The 25,069-nt window shown below is 41.6% G+C and overlaps 1 protein-coding gene across 2 annotated transcripts in view; it reads right to left on the bottom strand.

Annotated features, from left to right (window-relative positions):
* LOC120787672 (alpha-1,6-mannosylglycoprotein 6-beta-N-acetylglucosaminyltransferase B) overlaps positions 1–20,863 on the bottom strand; it is a 58,508-nt gene extending 37,645 nt beyond the window's left edge. For both annotated transcript variants that reach the window (XM_040123320.1, XM_040123321.1), the window contains exons 1-6: positions 20,796–20,863; positions 19,548–19,660; positions 8,694–8,838; positions 6,544–6,553; positions 3,176–3,278; positions 1,491–1,564 (exon numbers count right to left, since the gene is read on the bottom strand). In XM_040123320.1, the coding sequence (XP_039979254.1) occupies positions 1,491–1,564; positions 3,176–3,278; positions 6,544–6,553; positions 8,694–8,838; positions 19,548–19,660; positions 20,796–20,863 (513 nt within the window). The remainder of the gene's footprint in view (positions 1–1,490; positions 1,565–3,175; positions 3,279–6,543; positions 6,554–8,693; positions 8,839–19,547; positions 19,661–20,795) is intronic.
* Between the last annotated feature and the right edge of the window lie 4,206 nt (positions 20,864–25,069).

Genomic DNA, 25,069 nt, shown 5'->3' with positions numbered 1-25,069 from the left:
CTTCGGAGCTTGTGGCCACGGTAATCCAGATCACCTCTTTCACGTGACTCCCTCATTACAAATTCCTTGATCTGATCTCTAGTGAATGATAACAGGATGTGGTCTTTCCTGGGATAAGGTTGGGATGCAAGAATGCGGTGGGCTCTGTCCAGCTCTGGGGGAGAGGGGAGTACTTGATCGCTAAAGACATCGACCAGAAGCTGGGAGAAGGCGGCAGTGGGGCATGCACCCTCAACTGACTCTGGTAAGACAACAATACGAATGTTCTGTCTCCTACTCCATCCCTCTGAATCTGAGAGTTTAGATTTCAGCCACTTCCTGCAGCGAGCAGCTTGAAGCCTCAAGTTGCTCCAGGCCTTGGCTGACCTCCTCCGCATTAGACTCAAGATCAATTATACGCTGTTCCTGGCCTGAGGCTACGGCCTGAATCTTGTCCAGTTTGGTATCCAGACTTGCAAACGATGACTTGAAGTCAGCATCTAGTGCTGCTGTGTGCTGTTCAGGCATATCAGAGATGTATGTTGCTATTATGCCTTTTTGGCCTGTTTCCCTGATTTGGACATTCTTTTTGCTGTAGTGTTGGTTCTGTTGTCAATAAAGACTCAGACAGTCGATGTTGTAAAAGGAAAAATAGAGTTTAAAATGGAAAATGAAAAGTTTTTAGCGGGAGCTAGAAAATTACACGCCTACTCTATTCTCAGCAATCATTGAGTCCAAGTGGACGTTTGTGCCAGATGTAATGAAATTCCCTCCAGGTGTTCTGATATATCACTTTTACAAGAAGGATGGGACGGACATGAGGTCACATTGACCTTGAACTTTGACCTTTGACCACCAAAATATAATCAGTTCATCCTTGAGTCCAAGTTTGTGCCAAATTTGAAGAAATTCCCTCCAGAAATCCCTGAGGTATCATGTTCATGAGAATTGGACAGAAGGATGGACGGACAGCCCGAAAACATCACTCCAACCACAGCTGTAGCTGGCAGAGAAGCATAAATATGTCACAGAGAGGGCAGACTAATTTTGTTTTGGAAGGTTCAGATCAACTAAATTCACAGTTTTTTATGGTAGGCCGCTAGGAGTGGACTTCCAAGTAGAGGAAACAGACAGGATAATTAAATAGTGAAAACGTCTGTTTGGTTATTGGGCTCAACTAACATTAGGCTAAATGGATTTCATGAGGTTGCGTACGGGAGGGCACAGACTTGAACAGAACATCCCGCTCTTTCTTTGGTGAGCTAAAGGATTATCCGTCTTTCTCCCTCAGGATAGAGGGTCTTCTGTTTTTTGCTGACAGAATTTACTGTTTAAAATTTAAAATATTTTTTTTTTGCTCAGTCAAGCCTGTTGTCCACAAGGAGTCTTTAATCATCCTCTTTTATCATACAAAATTTATGTTGCACCAAAGTGAGTCACCGACAAAGGACAAGGAGATGTTTGCTCTCTGTGTGAAATTGTTTGGACTTAAGTGAGATATGAAGACTTACATCCATCTTGCTGGGACAGTCTGGATAATGGGGATCTTTAGGAATCTCACATTGTCCTAATGTTCCGTCCCTAACTGGAGAAAAGAAAAATGCATGGTATTTATCAAAGATTTAACACACACACTTTGAGAAAAGACCATACATATCAGACACTGGCACAAATTGGCAAAAAAACACTGCATCCTTTTTCCACAGAACATAGGCACAAATGTCAAACACAAAGAGGAAGTTGAGAAAAAACATTCTGGCAAAGTACATCCTATACATCTGCCGTGTTTTTACATCTGTGGTCAAGCAAAAATAAGGCATCAGTTATGTATTTCTGTCATAAATACAGTCAACCATCAATCCATTATCCAGAAATTATGTCAGTATGTCAGATGTTATGTAAGGTTTAATTTAGCAATACAAAACGCAGCCCCATAAAACGGATATAAAAGAAGATATAAACAGAACTACCCATGGACTTCCCCATTGGTCATAAGACTAAACGGTTAACAATGTTTGTCTTTACAGTTTTCCCCTTCGGCATTAAGTGTTTGTCTTTTGCATTACAATTTACTGTATTTCCTCCTGCCTTTGGGATGAACAGGGATACATTAGAGAGTAAAGCTGACTAACAAGCTGCTATAAAAGCTTGGGCTCCCTCGCTGAATGACCAAGTCTCTGTTCAAACCCACTCACTGGATTTACTGTAGACCCATTGTATTAGTGTGATTCATAAAAATCCTAATCTTCCGCCCTCATTCTCACTCCCCTTTCCTTCCCTTCCTGCTGCTCAGCTGACTCTCTCTTTCTCTCTCTCTCTCTCTCTCTCTCTCTCTCCTTCATTTTTTCACTGCCTTTCCTCTCTTTCCCTCCCCTTGAAGCCCAGCGCTAGTTAGCCCAATTAAAGGAGCAGTTGCAGCTTCTCCCCCCGCATCCTGCCAGGCGTCGAAGAGCACAATCAGAGACAAATAATTGCTATCCATTCTGTCTAATTAGCATGATAACAGCGGACCTCTCACGATGAAAAGTGCTCCTGCCTGCCTCTGTCAGAACTTAGCCAGGTTCAGAGCGGCTTCGTTTAAATGATATCAGACATTATGACAACAGACAAATTATTTCACACATTTTAATGAGACAGTGAGTTGAACAGTCATGCAGTGCAATGTAGTGGATAGTGGAGAGGAACTGAATTGTAAATTAAATCCTGCAGTCCAATTTCTATTCTGTGCCCAATAAAGACTATGAGAATGAAGGCTAATAAAGAAAACTAACAGACCCGGATCCCATTAATTAGGCAGTAATTCATCATCATGATTTAAACATCCTGCAGTTATGTGGTTATGATATAGCAGCAACAATGGAGCACTGTGCTGTGGCACACATAAGCTCCTCCACCCTGACACATAACAGTGGCTTGCTATTTGGACACGTAATGTGCCGTGAATAATGTCTGTCATGTTCTATATGATCAACCAGCAAGTGCATGTTAGACATAAATTGTGCATTCAAGTGTAAGACTGGATCCAGACTTGACAGTCGGGCTTATGTGGGCAGAGTGGGAAAGTGTTTTCAGACTGGATGGATTTGAAGTGATCAGAGGGGATTCATCTAAAGGGCTACAGCTATATTTGGTATTCTCCAGGTGTGTGACTGGGCAATGGGCAGGCTGTGTGTGTACATGCATGTGTTTTAAATACCTCTGTTGCTGGCCATGCTGCGCTGCAGGATCTGCTCCACCCTCACTGCCATGTCAGACATGTTCTGGGCTATCGCCTGGATGCGCTCCACTAACCCTATAGGCTGAATCCTGATCATGCATGCCACATAGGAACACATACGAACACACACACACACACACACACACACACACACACACACACACACACACACAAGCGCGTGCACACACACACACACACACACACACACACACACACACACATGCACACACACACACACACACACACACACACACACACACACACACACACACACACACACACACACACACACACAAAGTGGAAGAGAAAATCTAAAAATATTCCAGCAACAATCATCTTGTTGTTGACTTGCAGTCTCAATCACGAATCTTCAAAAGAAAGAGGACAGTAGATTTCTTTTATAGCTTCCTTCCATCCAGCAGTATTTGCTGTTTTCCTACCCTTTACAGTCAGCACGAAGTAGTGGAAGAAATGCTAATTGTCTAGAACTTGAAGCGTGAAATCAAAAAAGCTTTAAACATTGACAGATAATTTATTCCTTGAGATAAAAAAGTCTCTCAGCATATTAAAGCGGGTCCTCAGGAGAAATAGAAACAGAAGTCAATTAGATTGTTAGCAAATGTGTTTCACTGCACTTGACCTCTGCGACCTAATAGCTGTTGGCAAAACAATCAAGAGCCAATATTTACACCGGAGAGGGAGATATGGAGGGATGAAACACAGGGAGGGTAAAAAAGAAGAAGGAGGTTTGCAACATACATTATAGTGTGGGGATACAGTTCCAAGAGAAACAGAGCATGAAAACAGGAAATTATCTGAACCTTTGTTCAGTCCAAGACCCCAGTCTTAGTGAAGTTTAATGTCACTCTAGAGCCGAAGTGTATCAAAACATTTTCCAAGACCTGCTACTGTGCAGTCTTATCGGAATCAAGCCCGTGACCCATTAACTGCTCTACAAGGTTTAAACACCAAAGGAGCAAAGATATCTTTCCAAATTTGATCTTTCTGGGTAGCAATGAACATTCAAAGGAATGAGGGCAAATGTTTCAGCATTCGCTGTAGCACCTTAGGAGTGCACAGCAACTGCCTCCATTAATGGTTAATGGATTTATGCAATAAATTATAAAATATTCCTGAGAAGAAAAAAATCAGTCAGTTACTACTGGTATCCTAAATTAAAAAAAAAAAACGATTTAAAAAGTTAGGTTGACTTGGATTGTCATATATCTACTGCGTGTGCAGCAGGTAGTGCCACAAATGCTGCGGGGCTGCAACTAGTGATTATTTTCATTACCGCTTAATCTACATATTATTTTCTCAAGTAGTTGATTAATTGTTTGGTCTATGAAATGTCAGCATATCAAATTCCCATTATAAATGCCATCCAGATTCTGAGGTGATGTCTTTAAACCAACAGTCCAAAACCCAAAGATATTCAATTTACGTCGTTGTATAAATCGTATCGTATAAACAGGAAACCAGCAAATGTTCATATTTCAGAGGATGAAACAAGACAGATGTATGTAACTTTTGCTTAATAAATGAGTAACTCAGTATTAAAATTGTTGGTGATTAATTTCTGTTGATTAACTAAATGAACCAGAACTAACTTGAGTCTAGTGGTATAAGTTTCTTTAAAGCCTTCTTGAGACTTGGGGGAGACTTAAATTTTGGTAGTTTTTATTGTACATAAACTATAGATATAGTTTCCTATTCTTATAGATATACAGTATATATTTTTATTGGCGTATATATCATATTCTCATGTAGAGTTTCCTCACTTTCCAAATAAGTAAATGTTTAGTGTTCAGAGAGGAACGTTAGTGATCATCTTATTTTCAATCTGTATGTTTTGTACTTGTTTGTTTTACTTTCCAGGGAGTGTTTTGCAAGAGGAAAGCTTCAAAATACTTTATTTCTGCAGTTGTTGGTGGATCCCATTAAAACAGTGGAAGACAGTCCTTTGCAGCAGGATCCTTGTCTCTACACAAATCAACACAGATGCCAACCCACTCAATAACATCTGACGTGCAACAACAAAAGATAAAATGTAAATTTTTACCTCAAACTTTTGCACATCAGCACATGACTTTTGCACATCAGCACATGACTTTAAAGGTGTTTGCTGCTTATGTTATAATCGACAAATATGAATCAATGGGACTACTGGCCTTGGCCTGTTTTACACAAAAACAAACACTTAAATGAACTAACTTATTTTAATGAGCTCTCTTGTTATGTAGTAGTATTTCTGGAATTCATATTGCTCATTAAACAAATCTGAATATGTTAAACTCGGAAAACTCACAAAAACTAATGGAACAGTGGTTCTGGGTCGGATGCAGATCAAGCAGTAAAAGTATGATTTCATTGAGACAGCATGTATTTCTGTGTGTTTACTAGGGAGAAAGCAACCTAACTGTGCTAATATGCAAATAATCCTAAACCGCAATTTCTTTTTTCCATGCACGTCCAGGAGGCAAGTAATAGCCAAACCTTTTCTTCTATCTGCTAGACCAGCAGGTAAGCATAAATTAACGGCCAATTACACAGACACACTAGCATACAATACAGTAAAGTACACACATACACACACAGACCAGTGGTTATAATACAGTGACACAAAAGCTTTCACTTGTGCAGATGGACTGTAGTGGTCTCACACACAGAACCATCCCAAATTTACATTGCTGGCACTCTGACCCTGGAGAGTCTATCAGCTGTTAGAAAGCAAGAGAAGAACCTAATTACTTCTTTAACATCCTGCCAGGTGGGCAAAGTTTTTCCTTCCTGAAGATCTCACACTAATCTCTAGGGTCAAGCAGAGTTTTTTAATCACCTGAGTCAGGTAAAATGAAGCCAAGGAGTGTAAGCATGAGATGCATTTTTAAAACCAAGTTGGTTCAAAAACTATTTGGCCTTTGTCACTGTAACATTTCCAGTTCAGTCCCAGAGAGGACAATTAAATGACTGTTAGAACTATATTAGTGAGAGTATATCCACGGGGTATTTTTGTAGAGAAAATTAAATTCTGCAAGTGTAATATCAAATAGCAGATAAAAAAATAATTCTATGCAGAGTTTTGGCCAGAGTACAATAAATATTTTACCTCAGGCTTCTGAAAAGCAGGTCAGGTCAAGTCAGGCACTGCACCTTATTTGCAGTAGTCAGAAATACTGTAAAATTGCTAATATTACTACAAGGTTTTTTAATATATTATTAGTTATGGTTATATTATTGTGTGCGAGAGTAAAGACTCTATTTAAGTGGATTTCAGAGAAGATTTCCTGGCTGTGAGGAAGAGGGAGGTGATGTCCAGGAGGGAAACAGACAGCAAAGGCAGAAACAGGAGGGAGCCTCCTCTCCTTAAACCCTGAGCAGGTGGGGCCATGAGAAAAGGTCTGTTGCCATGGAAACCATGGAACGCACACACACAGCTCTGGGCAGGCAGCTTCAACATGTCCAGCAGGACCCCTGCTCTTCCTTTTTTTTTTTTATATGTGACAGTCTCTTTCATTTCTCCAGCTGCCCAGGGAGAGGGATGGAGTTTGTTCTCACACACATCATCTTCAACACCAGGCTTCCACAGCACAAGGCGCTTTTCACAGCATGAGCCCGCTCTGCTGGGATGCCCCAGGGCTCCTTACTTGACCTTCTTCCTTTTCTTCACACTGTATCTCTCGGGTTCACTTCAGCTTCCATTTTTTTATCTCACCGGTATGAGGGTGGTCGACCGATATGGTTTTTTCAGGGCCGATTCTCATACTCATTAGTAATCAAGGACACCGATAACCTATATTGGAACAGATATGCATTTGCAGTAAATATGAAAATTTTGGTGTCAACATTTAGAATAACCCAAACTCCAACAAAAAACTACTGCTACATAAAGTCTATGGACACCCGCTGTGGTTCCCAGGTGTTTCTATTATTTTGTCCAGCCCAGTTATACCAATGAAGGTAGGCTAACAGCAACACCTCTCCGTATGATGCAATACAGCTCAACAGCACCACACGCTACATCCTCGAAAATGATTATACAGTTGACTCAACGACGTTGTGAAACAATTTTAATGAAAACGGAACTTTGTAACCTTTATGAAAGGAAGATTTATTGCTGGACTGTTGGATAAGACTGCATTAGTTTTAGCTAGTTGTAGCTAATAACCTCCCAACTATTTGTAATTATCAGTTGTATGCACAGGCTGCAAAGTGCCTGACTGGAATTTATTTGTTGCTGTCGGTGCTGTTTTCACCTGGGAAAATACCAATGCATATACACCTGACAGCCTAAAGATGTTCTTTCATTTTATAGTTTTATCATATATAATTACCACCATATAACATTTATTACTGCCCCATCCCCTCTTTAAAAACATAACGCAGTAACGTTTACTCAGAGTACATTTACCTGACTTACTTTGTACTTTTATCGGACTCCATTTTTACACAAGTAATTTGGACTACCTGTTCTACTTGAGTAAAGTTTCTTTTAAGTAACAGTAGCCAGGGGCGATTCACATGCTGATGTGCTGAGGTAAGTGTATTGTCTCATTTCCGGCCTTCATTTCTGTGTCGCTGGTAGCATGTTTTGGTGCTCTATCTCTATCCATCTCAATTTACTATTTTCTTCATTAAAGTAGCTAATTACCAGCTGTACATTTAAACCTGCACTTGTTCCGCTCAAGCACTCATAGCTCTCTCCTTCTTTTAGCGACATTCTTGCTATTCCCACTGTTGTTTACACACTATTCAGATTACTTTATTTTGGCAGTTGGCGATGGCTTCTCTCCCTCCTGCTCTCTCTTGCTCAGTGTGTCTTGGATCAACAAATTAACTGGATCATAAGATTGTGATGTTTATTGCAACTTCTGCAACACCTTCTGCCTTAAGGCCCGGACATACCTGCGACACACAGCCCCGCTCCAGTCTGCAAAGGCATTTCTCTGTGCCCGTCTGTGGCTGTAGCCTTCAGTGTTGATAGGCCACTAGTCGGGACATGTAACCAATCAGTGGGCGGGACATTGTTCAAGAGCACAGAGTGGTTACTTATGCAGAGAGAGGCAGCTGCATAGAGTGCATTTTTAAATTAATCTATTTTATTGGAAATCAGATATTTAAAAAAAATAACAATTCAAACAATCATAAAAATGACGATAATCGGTCGTACCCTAACCATTACAATGAGATTCGCTTTCGGCTCATGGGTTGAGCTGGAGAACTAGACGGAATATTCTGCAAACCACCACAAGTTCAACCTTGACAGCTTTGAGCTGCTGTTCCTTCCCAGCCTATTTCAGCACCTTTCCGTGACTACTGGCAACACTTTACCTTTTCACGCAGGCAAAACTGAAAGGTTCTACCCTCATCCTGGAACCTCGGCCTTTTGCATTAACTGTATCTTCTGCTAAACCAGTGTTGTTGGCCTAATAAGCTACAAAGGGAACATTTTTTCTTATTAGTTACAGTATAAGCAACCGGCAAGCCAGTGCTGTACCTGTCCAGTGCTGAGCTGAGCTCATCCAGCCTGTGGGTGTCTGTAGTGTTACCCAGTTTGGACAGAGTGTCCATCCTCTTCATAATGACCTCCAGCATGTCACTGATTTTCCTCAGCACCCCACGAGACTCTTGGCCAGCAAGTACTAAACAAAAAACACAGAGGCAGACACTTACTGTAGTATGCAACTAATAATACCAATGTAAATCAAACAGATGGTAAAAAGAGTGAGGATTAAGAATAGAAGAGCAAAGGAACGAGGTGTAAGTGATCAATTAGGAAAACACAACAAGTTAATGAATAAGTTAATGAATTTGACATTTTTATGGCATGGCACAGTGTGTCTCCGTGTATAGTCACATTTTATATAACAACATCTGGCTTTATATAATGTAGAGAAAAAGTTCACAGTAGATTCAGTTCAGTAATTAATTGTCTCTAAAATTATTTACTGTACTAGCAGTTTAAATACACCAATGTAGAACACCAAGGCCGAATTTTAATCCCATTTATTTTATGTCTCATTTTATTGTTAGTTTACTTTAGAGCACTTCAGCCTAGTTTCTATTTCCTTTTGTCCTTCATGATTAAACCAGCAGCTCACCGGGAACCAGCGCTCCTGCAAAACACAGGAACAGGCAATTTAGTCTGACAGTATTGGTTTTGTCTTCCTGCTTGGCTCAAATTATTAACGACCTGACTGGTGGTAAACAGGAATGATGCTGTTAGCGAGTCAATTAACAAGCCTGCAGCTACAGACAATAAGGTCAAAGCAGGTCTCGGACTGCACTGCCACTTTGTCGACGTCCTGACCCTGCACTCTTTTCTAGGATCACACTATGCTCTACACTCAATGCAGAGCGTAATTATTAACACGTGACCGCAACAGAATTCAAAATCCACAAAGGTTTCAAATGCGCCTACTGCTAGGAAAACAAAATTAGCTTGTTGCCTCTGGCGGAAGATTTTTGATGAAGAAAAATTCAAAGAATCAAGATAAACAATGCCACTCTCGGGACCTGGGATTGAATTTGCGGTCCGAACCCCTGAGAAAAATAGCAGAAACCAACAACAGCCTCATATCATTCTCGGGGACCGCAAGTGAAAATAAAGCTTCACCTCTCAGTGTTCCCTCATCAATTGCATTAGGCTTTAGAAACTGCAGTGTGGGCAGGCTCACTTCGACTGTCAGGGTTCATTTATCACTGCCCAGGCCAGAGTCACCTTTCACAAAAAAAAAAGTAGATTACATCACCAGTAAATAAAATAAGGAGAGAGAGAAAACTCTCCCATTTCTATAGCTCTGTGTGTACATTTTTTGTTGCGACTTGAAAAAGGATGAGAAACATTCAGCATCAGGAACAAGAATTAAAAAGAAAAAAAATTGCAGTGGTATACTTCAGCTTAAAAGTGAATTATCTTAGTGAAAGCCCACATATTCCCACAGATTTCTTTCCTTTATTGCCTATGCATAGCCTATTTCCTTCTTTGTCTTAGCACAGTTTCAGTCATTTCCAGAGTATGTTCAGTCAAACTGGCCTAAGGACATCTCCCTTTGAATAATTTAGCAGTTAGACAACAAATTTTTCCCTCCACAGACAGAAAGAAAGAGACTAAATGAATTTCCATTCAGATTTTCAGCTTTATAGCAGCAGTTTAACAATAAATTTAAGAAGAGGAATGATATAGGATATTAAAGGGGGTAAGAAAGGAGTGAGGCACTGCAGGGTAACATATTACTATGCTGTCCAAACTGCCCAGAACCTGTTGCATATAGGTCCAAACTAGTGAGAACCAAAATCTATTAAAACAGACAATTATTTTACCACCTTAATGTATATTTATTTGTCAGGATTTTGTGGAAAAGAAAAGACTGGGGGTTCTGGAACAGGATTCCGAATATTTGCTAAGTTCAGAGGATCCTCTGTCAGCTGCAGTGTACTCTCTGCAGTAAATCTAAACAAAGCCTCTGGGCCAATGTGTGGGAAGAAGAACTCACATTTCTTCACAGTAATGCTCCGCGCACACATTGAGCTCGTATATCACCATTACTGAGACCCAACACCCTTCCTACACGGTACATTTTTAGACATGAGCATTATATATGTTTACAATCAGCTGTTGATCAGGCTGGCTTTTACTCTTGCTTCTTGTTGCCTCTTGGGAAACACTGGCTAATGTGTTTTTTACAATGGACAGTCCAGCACGCCGATAGTGGCGTAGCAGGAGTTGACAGTATTTATGTGCTAATGTAGAGCCTCCTCTGTGTCATTCCTCATCTGCTGGTTAATAAAGGGCCAATTTAGCAGCAGCTAATCTCGTTTAACGACTCAATTTCGGAAGTGTCAAAGCACAATCGATATTATGAACAAATTCCAATTAGATCACCATTTGTACTGTAGCCTGCTGTGTACAAATGACTATGTGGCCAGCCAGCTATAAACAGCTGCCCACAGATAGTCACTGGCTGCCTGCATTGCCATGCAGAAAGCAGTTTTACCTCGACAGGCTACTAAAGTTTCAGCACTGACGTTTAGTAGAATGAATACTGTAAATTACACACTAAGACAACACACTGCTTGATCACTTCAAAACAGCTGTTTCATAAACTACTTCCAGATCAGTTTCCCTACGTCATGGCCACAGCTCTTTACCTCTGTTGTTAGACGGAAAGCCAGTAATCCTCCCATCATTCCAGGCTTTGACATGCCCTCTTTTTCACCAGCTGCGCTCAGTGTGTCCCCACCTCCCTCCATCTACGGGTCCCCCTACCTTCACACCTGCCCCTCATATGAACCTGCCCTCCAGCTGTAGTTCTCCACCAGATTGGCAAAAGGCAAAAGGCTTTTTCCTTTTTTTGCCTGACCTGTTCTTTTCAGTCTGCAAGTCCTCGCCCTGTTTTACTTAGCTACCGCAGCCATAGCATCTTACATGACTGACAGGTTAGTATTTTCTTAAGCTTCAATAGTTCCCTGGTGAACCCCTGCTGCCATATAAAGCTCATCCATCTGGGTATTTCCAGGGACCCTGCATCTGAGCCAATTACCTGTTTCTATATCCTGGATGTTAATGGCTATCAGTGTCTGAAGTCAATCAGTGAGGGTTGGCAGTGCTTTTATTGATCGGCCTTTCTATGGTTCGTTTAGTTGTGGCCTCTCAACACTGATTTCACAGATCACAGTTTCAGTGGTTCAGTATATTACATTAAATCAGTGGAGGAAAGTAAGAAAGTACATTTACTCAAGTACTGTACACAAGTACAATTTTGAGGTATTTGTGCTTTACTTGAGTATTTCTATTTTATGCCTCTTTATACTTTGACTCCACTACATTATAGAGGGAAATGTTGTATTTTCTACTCCACTACACTTATTTGACAGCTTTAGCTACTAGTTACTTTTAGTATGAAGGAAGTGTTTAAAATACAACAAAATTGTTGTTCCACCACTGATTACAACCCGCAGACAAAGTCAAAATTAGTGCGTCCCTCAGTCGGAGGCTATTACATGGATGTTTAAACACGATACCCGAGAGAGCCACAGTCAAGTCACTTTACAAAATAAAAAATATTTAAAATCACAGCCTTTTGCAAAATAGACAGATAAATGACTGGACATAATAATATTCCAGCTTCATTTTAAAGACATTATATATATATATCTATATATATATATATATATATATATAACTGTATCAAGTATAATGTGTGAGCAAAAACTGACCCTCAATTTTGGTCAATAGTCCATGTTAAGCATCTTCAAGCTTGACAAAAAGTGGGACTGACAAATCGTGCAATCCACACTCTTCGCGTGATGTCTAATTGTTGTTGTCCTCACACATGCAACCCTCTGGGAGGCTTTGGCAGTGGCAGTGCATGTCAGTACCTTGGCTCTCATGCAGTGTGCGGTTTTAGACACTGCTTGACATTATCTCAGAGGGAGACTCTGAGCATGGTGTCTCACTACACTGGGCTAACTCTACCAGTAGCGACTCCAATCATCAGATGATGTATGTATGCTTCATCATTTCAGCAGAATGTGCATAAAATGATTTTCTTTTTAAAATAAAATACCTACCGAGTATAGTAGCTTAATGGACCTCTTCTTTAAATAAGGAAAATGTGGCACTCAACCAATGGTGGAAGAGGTATTCAAATCATTTACTTAACGAATAGCATATGATAAAAATACTTCACTTAAAATATTCAAAGTAAAAGCCCTCATTAGGCTGAATAGGCTCTGTCAGTGTTATATTATTATATTATTGGACCATTACTATTGATGCATTAACATGTTAACGGCACTTTATTGTTGTAGCTGGTCAAGCTGGAGCTAATTTTAACTACTTTGCATACTTTTAAATAATTTAATCCATAGCAGTGCATCATTTTTAATAAACTGATCATAGGTTTTGTATGTAAAATCTGAAACTATAAAGTAGCTATGTAATTATTGCTGTGAAATACATATATTGGAGTAAGAAGCACAATATTTGCCTCTGACAGGTTGTGGATTAGAAGTGTAAAGTAGCACCAAGCGGAAATACTCAATACAAGTGCCTCAAAATGATATTTAGCTGCATTACTTGAGGCTGTGTATTTAGTTACATTCCACCACTGTGCAAAACTCCCGAATGCACATCAACAACACAGTATCACATTATTTCTGTAAATATAAGTGACTAACTTAGCAAGAACAAAAAAGATCCCTCACCAAAAAAAAACAAAAAACACAAAGACCATTCTGAGTGAATTATAAAAACACATACCCCCAAAAATGATATGTTGTTGGCTGCTGTCAATGCCAGTGTGTTATCACATATTTTGAGGAGACACAGCTTATGATGGTGTATAACAAAAAATACATATTAGGTTTTGGCTCAGGTGTGATTCAAGTGCTGAGCATTAATGGTATGTGGATGGTAGGGTATCATTACATGGTAATTAAAACTGTACACAGGTGGATAACACAAACTGAAAACACTATTGAAATTGCTGATGATGGATCTAAATATGTTTTCTTAATTGATTCTTTTTTCCCTCCCACAGGCTTGAACCTTGACAAGATATCTTAACAGCATTGTAAACAACAACAGAATCCAGGAAGCTCTTGTATAAAATTTTATTTTGCATTGAGCTTACTAAAATGGAAATACAATATATCTACATTTAGTAATTTATGCATCAACAAAACTATTGATTGCAGCAGTGTGTCATGTTTGATTTATATTCAACAATTCCTTCTCCTCCTCACTGGCACCACTGAACGCTAAATAAATTAATCCTCTCATCCCTGATATGCGTGCTGGCTGGCTAGTTTTCTTAGTGAGGGAGCTCAGGGTCAGACCTCTCCATCTCACCTGTCACCAGGGAAAATTCATACATTCCCTCCTGCTCTGAACTCTTACTCTCGTACGTGCACAGCTAGCTGCCTCCCTGTCCTCTCACTCCTAATTCAAATATTAATTACTGAAGAGGCTGATTGAGATTGAATCTTGCTCTTATTTTTGACACCTTTGGGTTAGCTGCCAGATCATGATAAACCCTTTTTAAAAACATAATAACCACTCCTTGTATCGCATGAGTTTGACACTGCATAGTGTCAGAGCATACAACCCTTTTCCAGCAGGGGACTTGAGTAGTTTTAGTAGTTTTTTTTTTTTTTAACTCCATTTTTTTATCCTCTCAAAACTCAGATAGTGCTGAACTATAAAAATATAATGAGCATTTGCATAAACATATTTCCTGTTTTACACAGAAAAGTCTTGCGTGAATGCACAAGAAACAACAAGACTAGAAAATGCTACCTAAACCTCGTCCGGTGTTGAAACTCCTGACCCAGTTTGCAGCTCGTCGTACAGAGCTAACGATGCCCGATCAACAAAACATATGCTCCAAAAGAGGCTGAAACAACCAACCTATCATATTCATTCTTAGCTATACAATGTTAGAGCACAAGATCTTGTCACTAAATTAGTAGTATTGTCGCGGCTGCATTATTTACTGTTTTTCTGTATGTACTGCATGCATAAGCACTGATACAGTATGTCCAAGTGCATGCACATACAGTACTTCCTGGCCACACTCAGATAAAGGTAATGATGTTGCAGCACCTACTTTACAGAAACAGTTGCAATCATAACTGTAGTGCTTCATTCCCCACTGGAGACAATTTAATCAACTGATACTGTAGGTCTACACCAGCACATCACGCACACAAAAAGCAAATCAAGATCAAAGCAAATTACTGGTCTTTCCACCAGGTGACAGGAGCTTGAAAAGTGTGAACAATAGGCAGTCATCTTTTATTCACACCTCTCCTTTGTCAGGCACAGAGCCAGGCAGAGTCTGTTGCACATTCATTTCCAGCTATTCTTAACTACCGGTGAGGTTCCATCTGAAGCAAAGGTCAGTTTTATTTTATTCATAACAGCTACATACACTGGAGGAGAGAACTTCTATCTCAAGGAGATTACTTATACCATTTTTCATTCAAAAGAAGTACTCAAGTTCAAAGCTTTGATGGACCTGCAAATGCCCCACCCTTACTACAAGCGATGTCAGAAAGGACTCATTTTCATGCATCACGTAGTGAAGATTGCTGAGCCAGGAAATAAAAATGTTCTGTCAGTGTCTGTGAAAGGATTGCAATGTACAGATTCTCAACACGATGCTCCTGGCAAACCTGATGCTCTGACTCAGTGATGGATTAAAACTATGTGTAAAAGGCAGCTTTTCTTTCAGCTTTAACTTGAAAACTTTCAGTGGTCCAGCCACCAAAGTGAAGGAGTTGCTTTATTATTCTTTTAAGAGCAGTTAACACATATGTTTCTGCAATATGCATTCAGCACAGCAAAATATACAGGGGTAAATGTATGGGTTCTAATACAGGGGTCAGGATAAAGATTTAAGAGAATGTCTGGCTTTGTTGAGAGATGCTGCTGTCTGTTTGTGTGCAGTAAAACATATTTTCCATCACTAAGAGGATTTAAAAAAAAAAAAGAAAACTCAGGTAATGAAGCCTGCAGGTAGGGATTGAGAACACATTAAAGGGGATCTATTACGCTCAGTTCCAGCTCTATATTTTATTCTGGGACTCCACTAGAGCAGTTTGCATTCAATAATATTCCTTATTTATCTCAAACTGCCTGTTATGCAGCCCCTCAGTTGAGCCTCTTGACTGAAACAGGCAATATTAGCTCAGGCCTCCTTAAAAGTCCTCTTTCTTCTGATTGGCCAACCATCCGGAAGCCTGCCATGAGACAGCACACCCAGCGCTTGTGAGCGAGTTATTTATTTATTTTTTTCCCACCCAAGGTGGGCGCCGGGCCCACCTCTACCCTGCCTCTGATTGGCTAGTACTTGTTGCCTTTGTTGGTTTGGTTGGGTAGATTCAGGCATGAAAGGTGATGATTGGTTAGGGTTAGAATAAGAATATCAAGGTAAGCCAATAAGAGGCAGGGTAGAGGCGGGTCTTCTACTACCTTAAGGTGGGGGGAAAAAAATAACGCCTTCTGAGCACCATCTCATGCTGTTACCGGTGTGTGGAGTTACTGAAAGTAAACTGAGTAAACTAAGCAACTAGTGACTAAAATTAAAGTAACAGAACATAATTGATGGAAAACGGCAACTTCTCAAATCCATCTGTACGTGTTCAAGCCTGAATGTGCTAAAATGCCGACTGAGTGGAAAACGCCTGCTGTCAGGAAAGAAAAAAGCTAACGTTGCTATTAAAATGTTATTCTGCCGTTGCCAAAAGACTGTATGGTAAAAATGCTCTGTTGGTTATTTGTTTGCTGGAGTACATTAATTGCCTATAATACTACTCGAGTAGACTGTTTTGGGAGAACGAGCGGTGTTTTGGCCGTGAAGAAATCCATGATGAGCTGACGTCAGCTCGTCGCGCAGGTAGAAAGAACCGTTCGAAACCTAGCGTTAAGGGCAGTCTGACACCTGACATTTTTTTTCTCACAGGAATTTCTTTTACAGACTTTTACTTCTTATTTGAGACTTTGGCCGCATTTAATATGAACATCCAACATTGTTACATTATATATATAACACAAAATAAGGAAAAGCATAACAGGTTCCCTTTAACATCTGAACCATTTAGTCTTGCTCTGACCGTGGTAAAACCTAAAAGCATCCTAGGCCTATTTCTAACTTTGTGGCTAAGCTGTATTAAGACCCCTGTGGACGCCCTGTGGAGGTGGTCTTCAAACAGCTTATTAGAGAGCTACAGTACACCTCTGGAGCCTTTAAGATATCTAGGATCAAACGCCTCTGCCTTTCATGCTTCCCACTGGTAGAAATAGTCTCCCTCTGTCCCCTCTCTTAGTTCTTTTCCACATCATTAGTTTCCTGTACCTTCAAAAGGAAGTAACGAAGGAAACGCATGCATTTTAAATCTGGATATAACCTGGTTTTCAAACACAACTCAGTGTTATTGTGGTTCTCCGGCTCTCGGGTGCAACATTATATTATACAAAGTACGAGGAAATCTCTAAGCGCAGAAAATGGAGCCTGTCTTTGACTGGAAAACTGAGAAGCAGATTTTAGAGTCTTGGTGCATCTCAGGTTAGGTTTTTGACAAAATAATACAAAAGCAACTGAGAGAGAAAGAGAGAGAGAATCATAAAGAGAAAAGGAGCAAAACGGGTAGAGGAAGACAGGAAGGCAGAAAAGGGAGAGAAAAACAGAAGGTAGCAAAAGAATTATTACATAAATTTCTTCACAGCTTTTGCTTTTCAGGCAGTTGTTGCCATTCAATGAGCGAGTAAATAGATGGTGTAGTGGTTCCCCGCAGCGAAGCCTGGCCATTTGATTTACCCTTTCAGATTCAAAATACTGCGAGTTTTAGGGTGCCTCCACTGCTTTTATGTGATTCTTACATTTCCTCCTACATGAATGCATGTCGCACACACGTCACCGCAGAGAGTGACAATATGGGACGCAGGCGCACGTGTGCAGTTTTCTCTGGCGACTCCACAGTGTCCGGCGGCACTGGCTGGATGGTTGTGTACGCTAAGCACTATCGAGGCGCTGCTCCACTGAGCAATTAATTCCTGCTCATTCATTACGCCACCTCCCCGTGCCGCTAATCCTCATTCCCAAACATGCACATGTACACAAACACACAGTGGATGAGAATTTACATAGTCTGACTCTCCCTAGTTGGCGGTAAGGTAGCATTTAATGAGCTACAGGCTGGATGCCTTCCCTTGACTGCGGCCTTTGAGTGGTTAATTAATCACACAGCTCTCCTGTCTGCTACCCCCCGTCCTTCTCTCTCCCTTACCCCAAACTAGCTTTGCATATATTATTTCATAAATGGTTGAGATCCTTGAAATTGTCTCCCATGATGACACCTAATGCACCTCGCTACAACATTCCCTGCGTCACTGCACTTTCAGAGTAAGACGGATTTTCCTGAGAAGGTGCTCCAACAAAAAGTCAAGCTACCAATCGTTCAACTCAACGCCATCTTTACATCTTACACAATCAAACAACCACAGGGTGACATGCTGTTTACTGAGTAGCCCAGAGACAGACTGTATGACAAGACGATTACTGTTGCCTCATTTGAATGGGAAGAAACCGAGATCCTTGTCATATTTTACAAACAACTGTTGTCCTAGGATGGGTTGTGATAGACAGGCACATTGCTTCTTCCTCTGCCAGAGGGTATCCATCACAAAGGATAACACGCAGAGTCAACATTGTGCTAGGCGGCGGTAAAAAGGTGAGAGACAATAGTCCAAAAGCTAACACTGATTCTCCCACATGGCTTGTGCTGTAGTGGTTTATATGCAGAGGCACATAGCGCAAACACAGGCAACGTGCTGAGAAAGATGAGTTTCTCTCAGGGATGGGGTCTCTGAAAAAAAGTTCTGTCCAGTTCATCCCGAAAACAGCTCCACGGGGTTTAAGTCTGGAGACTGTGCTGGACTTCCATCATTTGAAGCCACCATCTAGTTCTTTTCTTCTAATGTCTTGGTTCACTATCCTGCTGGAGAATAAACCGCTGACCAACCACTGTCTTCCTTTGCAACTTGCCTTTCTCTCACCATTCTGATAGCAGCATACAGCACCACTTCCTGCCGTACAGTATTGTCCTAATAATGCATCAGCGGGTGTAGTAACAGTTTGTTCCAAAACTGCCTTTGTACAGATGGAGGGTTTATAAATCAAATTTTCAATGCTTCATCTACTTCTATTGCTGCAGGAAAACTGTAAATCAACCGATTTCTTTCTTTTATTTATTTTTTTATTTTTTTTAACAGGAAAAGGCCTATTTTTGATTAAAATTGCATGTTTTCGGGGTTTTTTTTGTTTGTTTTTTTTACCTTGGGCATTAAGGTACTTAAGGTTATTCACTGGGCTTGAACTGCTAAAATTTCAATCAAAACCGGAAAAATGGGAGTTTCTCCAAAACCTTTGACCAGCAGTGTACATTCAGGGTCAACATAATCAACATATAAAGATGCACAAAACAGTAACATAAAATCCCAACTCAGCCTCCGCAATTTTCCGCCACTAGCACTACACTGAAAATTACTTCATGCGGGTCAGAAAAAGGTCATGTCGGCAATGAGCAGAGATGAAAGTAGGGGTAAAATGAATAATAATAAAAAAAAAAGATGCAGGTGTAGATGAGAGAAGAGAGGAGCCTCTCCAGGCGACAGTGCCCCCTGACGCACTCCTGATGAGCGAAGTGAGCGGGACTGTCAGCCCACTGGCGCCGATCAAGGGAGCCCCGCGGGGCTCTCAGCGGGCTCCGCCGCCTGTTCATTACCAGCAGCCACTGCGGCCACGGGGCTATCGAGCGGCACTGACGTGCAAGCCGCGGGCCCTACCTTCGGCTCGCACGGTGAAGGGGGAGTCTCCGGGACGCTTGGCCGACAACTGGCCCCCGAGAGACGTCATTAGAAAGCACAGGCTGAAGAAGCCGATCCCCACCACGAAGATCCTGCAGGAGATATAAGAGGCGAGGAGAGAGGAGCAAGAGAGCAGGTTAAAGCTCACGAGAGGGAAAGAAAATGGTAAACGGTGTCATCTCAAATGCACGGACGGGTCGTCGGCCTCACACTGTGCTCAGTGAGCGAAAATAAAAGCCCCCAAACATAAGCCTGAAATTACGGGCGAATGGCCGTGCTTTGGGCCGATCAGCTAGAAGCCGGCTCGTCTGCGCGCGGCAGGGGCCACGCTTGGAAAAAAAAAATGTTGGTAAATGTCTGGAAACGGCCCTTTAATGGAGTGGAAGGGGATGGACGGTCACACTTCTGTGGACCACAGCGGACTTTCATTGAATTTTTTTAAGGCCAACTGACAGCGGAGAGGCTGCAAAGTCCCAAAAAATGCGCGGTCCTGGTGGAAAACTGGGGTTTTGCTGCGCTGGCAAGCGGGTATTCTTTGCGAGGAAACACAGGTGTGTTGTACCTGTGATTCCGGGGTGAGACCTCTTCTGTCGGTACCCAGCTACTTAAGGTGCAGTAGGAGCACGCCGGTTGCTCACTGGCATGTCAAATGAGGTCTGGGGTGCAAGCGGAGCGTGCACTCCATTATATTTACCGAGAAAGCTTTAAAACCAAAGGGAACCTTAGGCCCGAAAGACTGACTAACCTGCACTGGCATGGACGCCACGACCGTCGTCGACCACGACCTATCCGGTCAAACTGGAAACTTTTTAACGAGTTTCCAGCCGCTTGACTCGCGTCCACTGCTTCTCCAGCGGCTGCTGGCGAAACTTCTAGCTGCGTAGGCAAACGTCAATTGTGGCAGGGCGCGTATCCAGCTGTTCCAATGAATGCCAATGCTCTGAACTTGGAGGACTTCTTCTACCAAGGGGGGGGGGCACCAATGTATCCACATATAGGGATCCAATCTCCTATGTGATACATTAAGTATTTACAAGGTGACTTAACTAACAGCTTTGCAGTTTTTGCTGTATTGCTTTTCATCCCATCCCGTATTTTGGACATTTTTCTCGTGATGTTGCCTTGTTTTGTCGTTTGAAGGCAGGCAACGGAACGTAAGTCGGCTGAACGCCGGCGAACGCTAGAACGCTTTCGACAGGGGTCGGATCGAGGAGAACGTGCTCTTACCTGAACGGTTTGAAAGTGAGAAGACATCGCCTCACCATAATGGAAAGGTCGCTGCTGGTCGCAGTCATTTTCCGCACACGTAGAAAGCGCCGGCTCCCCTTACCATTGTGCGAGTCTGCGCGACGGCCGGCGTCAAGACCATAACTTTCGACCAAAGAGTCGCGAGGATCGGAGGAGGGGTGCGAGGAGAGGGAGCAACTTCCCAGCCCGCCTGGCGCCCGCGCTGAGCTGCGGGCAACTTCGGACGGAATCCCACCGGCGCGTCCTGCGGCAGCGGGTCGATTAGTCCGATTCTGCGGGGGGGGAGGGCAAACAGGAATGTATGTCTATATATATGTATTTGGTAACTGTCCTTTAATCGGTTCTGATCGCGTCCCTGATACAATTAGCTGTCATGGAAACGGGGAACACAGGACTGCTGAGTTCTTGAGTTCGCCTGAGTTGATGGAGCACTGGCTGACTCGCTCTTCTCGTTACTCTTTATGCGCAGCTCTTTAGCTGTGGCGCGTTTACTAATAGCGCCATCTATTGACTGAAACGCGAACATGAAAGTTGATTTTTTTCCCCCTTTGTATATATATTTTTCTGTATATATATATATATAAATTGGAAACAAGTCAAATTTATTAATTATTAATGCCATTAAGTGATATTGGGGTAAGATAGTAAGACTAATCCTAACAGCCCTGATATGCAATAAGTCATTTTGATTAATGACAGTGAATTATTCATCATGGCATGAATTGTCTGGGGTCTGTCCAAATCTGGTCCAATGGCAGATTTATCTAGCAAAACAGATCACCGTATTATCCCAACACTGACATTAAAAAAAAAGTCTCCAAATGCACAATTTAGCACCATTCGGAACCACAATGTTGCAGCCCAGCGCTCCCTTTGTGGCGTCCGGACACGTTTTCAGCACCGTGGACAGCTCCGACCTGCAGCGAGGCAGCAGCTCGGCAGCGACACCCAGCGGACTGAAGAGAGAACACACTGGCAAAACCTTCAACGGGGCTCTGTGCTGAATTCAAGGTTAACGCCTGTTTTCATTTATACCCCCCTGGTGATATAAAAAAAATGTTGGTTTATAGCGTGTATAAACCAACATTAATGGGTGTGGGTTAGTAGTAACAAGTTTATTTTGAGTGTAAATCAAAATGTCTCAGTACAGGTGTCTCAGTAGGAAGAGGACAGTTATAGAAAGAGAAGATAATAACAATATAAAACATATAAAATACATGTTAAAACAACAAATAAAGATTTTTTTATTGTTTTTCTAAAGAAAGCTGTAAAAAAAAAAAAAAAAAGGAACAAAAAACTGAATAAGGTAAAAATTATACAATTCATTTGTTACAGGAGGGAGAAAATGACGTCTTCAGTCTTGACTGAAAACCTCAATGTGTCACCTCCCCAGTGAGAAAAGGCTCTGCTACCGACAGACTGCTTAATCATTTTTGGAACAGATAGCTTCATATACTGAAATTGAATACATAATCACTTGCTACTGTGGTGAGCTTCTGCAACAATTTAATGGTACCTGGCACAACTTACAGTCCCTCAGTTGTTGCTGTTTTTATTGTTGTTGTTGTCCTTTGCTTTTTTTCATGAGGACAAAAGATAAAAAAAACAAATGGGACTTGACCCCAGTATACCCAGCGCACCATATTAAAGTCATCGAGCAAAGAGCGAACATCAACTCCCAAAAAAAAATAAAGTCGTCCAGGGCCACTGCCAGTGTTGGCCTAATGGACAGCAAGTGCCAGCATCCTCTGTTGCCACGGCAACTGTTTTCGCTCTTAATATGTTGGGCCTTGGCTCTGCCTGTTGCTGTTATATTGACTCTTGGCTCACAGCCCAGCGAGACTGGTTCTGCTGACATTACAAGCCTGGACTGAGATTTACAACGTACCACTGGTCAGATCACATTCGCTAACTGTAACATGACAACATGACTGGTCTTCATCTGACTGGCTGCAGGGCTTCATTACGGGGGCTGACTGGGGGAAAACCTCGGCAAGAATTATAAGCCGCAAAAAGCAGATTATGTGTACGTGTCTGTGCTATGCAAATGAACTGACAAAAATATTCCTTTTCTTTGAAAGAAATATCTGGCTTTGGCTGCACCAATGAGCAAAAAACTCGCAGATACATGTTCACTGAATCTGAGATAAGCTTTCACACCGTTTTTATTAGAGGGTGAATCATAATGCCACCGGTAGAGAGTTTAACCTAGGACACTACCACCAGCAGCACCCTCTCAGGTTTTCTCTCTTTCTATAGTTCCTCTTTTTCATTTCCTTTCCTCTATTTTTCTTGCCTAACTCCAGTCCTGAATATTTCTACTTGTCTACATCTTCTTTCTTTTCTATTTTTCTACTTGTTCCTATCATCTTCTCCTTCTTCGCCTTGACCTCTCCGCCACTGCATTGTCCACAATATTTGTTATTTCACTGACATATACTGCCTTTCTATCCCACCATCTTTATCTCTCTGTCGTTCGCTCTGTCTATTTGTCTCTTGAATATCTACTTCCACTGCAGTTCCTCTCTCCCTCCCACTGTTTGGCTTGGAATCACACAAGCAGACGCCCAAGGACATAGAACTTTTAAAAGCAATGCCTTCATACTAAATGTTGTATTTGTACTTAACAAGAAAAAATACACTTGGGAGAAGCAGAGGCGGAAAATACAGGCTTACGTGTTATAAAACGGGTAAAAATTCAAATGCGCTTATGCCTGTAGCTATATGATCAGAGCAGAAATAAAACCCAATCAAACGGAGTTTTTGAAACATCTACTGTTTTTTTTTGCCAGTGTCTGTCTGCCAGCAATGTAGGAGAAAATCAGGGACCGAAGTCTAAACAAGCCATTTCACATTACTTTAGCCCTTAATTTCTTTGCTGAACTTCACTCAAAGCAGCTAAAAGACAAACAATGAAGCATCTTCCTAAGAGTTAGAAATGTTGTTGTCTCCAGTGCCCTTCTCTGGACTCACGATGTCTCAGACAGATACTGTGAAACTGCGAGACAAAAGTAATTCAGATCGTTAAGGGGAAAGACAACAGAACAGCCTTTCATACATTTACATATGATACAAACAAGGCGATGGAAAAAAACTAATTTAACTTGCAGTGGTTGGGAAATGATTTTAGTGAGGCTTGAGTTAGTGCAAGGTTTTCAGTAGTTGATCTTGGCCAAATTCAAAGATACAGATTTTTAAAAAAAACCTTCACCTGTTTTCAGCAGGTGAAGATATCGATATTAAGTTGCTGGATGGGAGACCAGGTCTGGTACAATATTTCTCTTGGTGCGTGATTCAAACGAAAGATGCATCTTGTTGTACACATCTGTGAACCAAAATGCCTAACAAAACTACGTTAGGTACAGGGTTAGGGTTAGCCGCAGAAGCCGGAAGTTTCAACCACTTATCCATTCGTTCTAGCTAACACTATTTCAAAATTTTTCTTGGCCCATTAACTATATAAACTGTTTATTCGTTACGTGTGGCTAGTGTCAGCGGTAAACCGTTTCAACTTCTGTGCTCAATTGCTAGTTTTATACGGTGTTCAGGCATTAAGCTGAGTCAGTGTGTGGGTAGTTTAGCTGCATTGTATTATTATTAGATTATTTCTTTTTTTTTTCTTTTTTTTAATTAATTGAGCTTCTCCACATCCTTTCCACTTACCCCTGGCAACTGCAGAAGTGGCATGTCTTACCTGTTTATGCAGTAGCAAGGTGATTCCGTTTCATTTCAAAAGACGCTACACTGAACAGAGACATTGTTTCTCCCAAACTTACATACCTGCACGTGCTTTACTACAGAGTGAAAGCCAACCTGAGAAGAAGCAAACGCAGACTCAGACTCTATTACCTGGTTATACGAGCACGCACGCTGCTTTGACTCCGGCTTTCATACCTCTGAGCAGCCGTCGAACCACCTCGTTCAACGTGTGTCTGGGTAGAGAAACCAGCTTTTGCCGTTCCTTCAAAACTTCAGTTAGCTGCCAGTTTCACACAGAGCCACACTCAACCATGGTCGCTTGAAGGACAAGATTTTATTTAAATTCCTCACTTCCCTCCCTCTCCCGAAGCCCGTTGCACTCCCCAGCGACACGTGGTGAGTTATTTCTCACAGAGGAGCTCTCTCCCGGCTTTACATTGACATAAATGTCCATAACACTCATTAATTTAAGTGGCAGTGGCAGCACAGCACTTGTGAAGCTCCAGTACTGGTGCTGAAAGCGTAGCAGCAGCCTTACTGTTCGCTTAAACGGT

Source organism: Xiphias gladius, chromosome 3 (assembly GCF_016859285.1).
Source record: "Xiphias gladius isolate SHS-SW01 ecotype Sanya breed wild chromosome 3, ASM1685928v1, whole genome shotgun sequence".
Lineage (NCBI taxonomy): Eukaryota > Metazoa > Chordata > Actinopteri > Istiophoriformes > Xiphiidae > Xiphias > Xiphias gladius.
The sequence above is the reverse complement of the archived record's forward strand: the minus strand, read 5'-3'. Positions and strand labels throughout refer to the sequence as shown.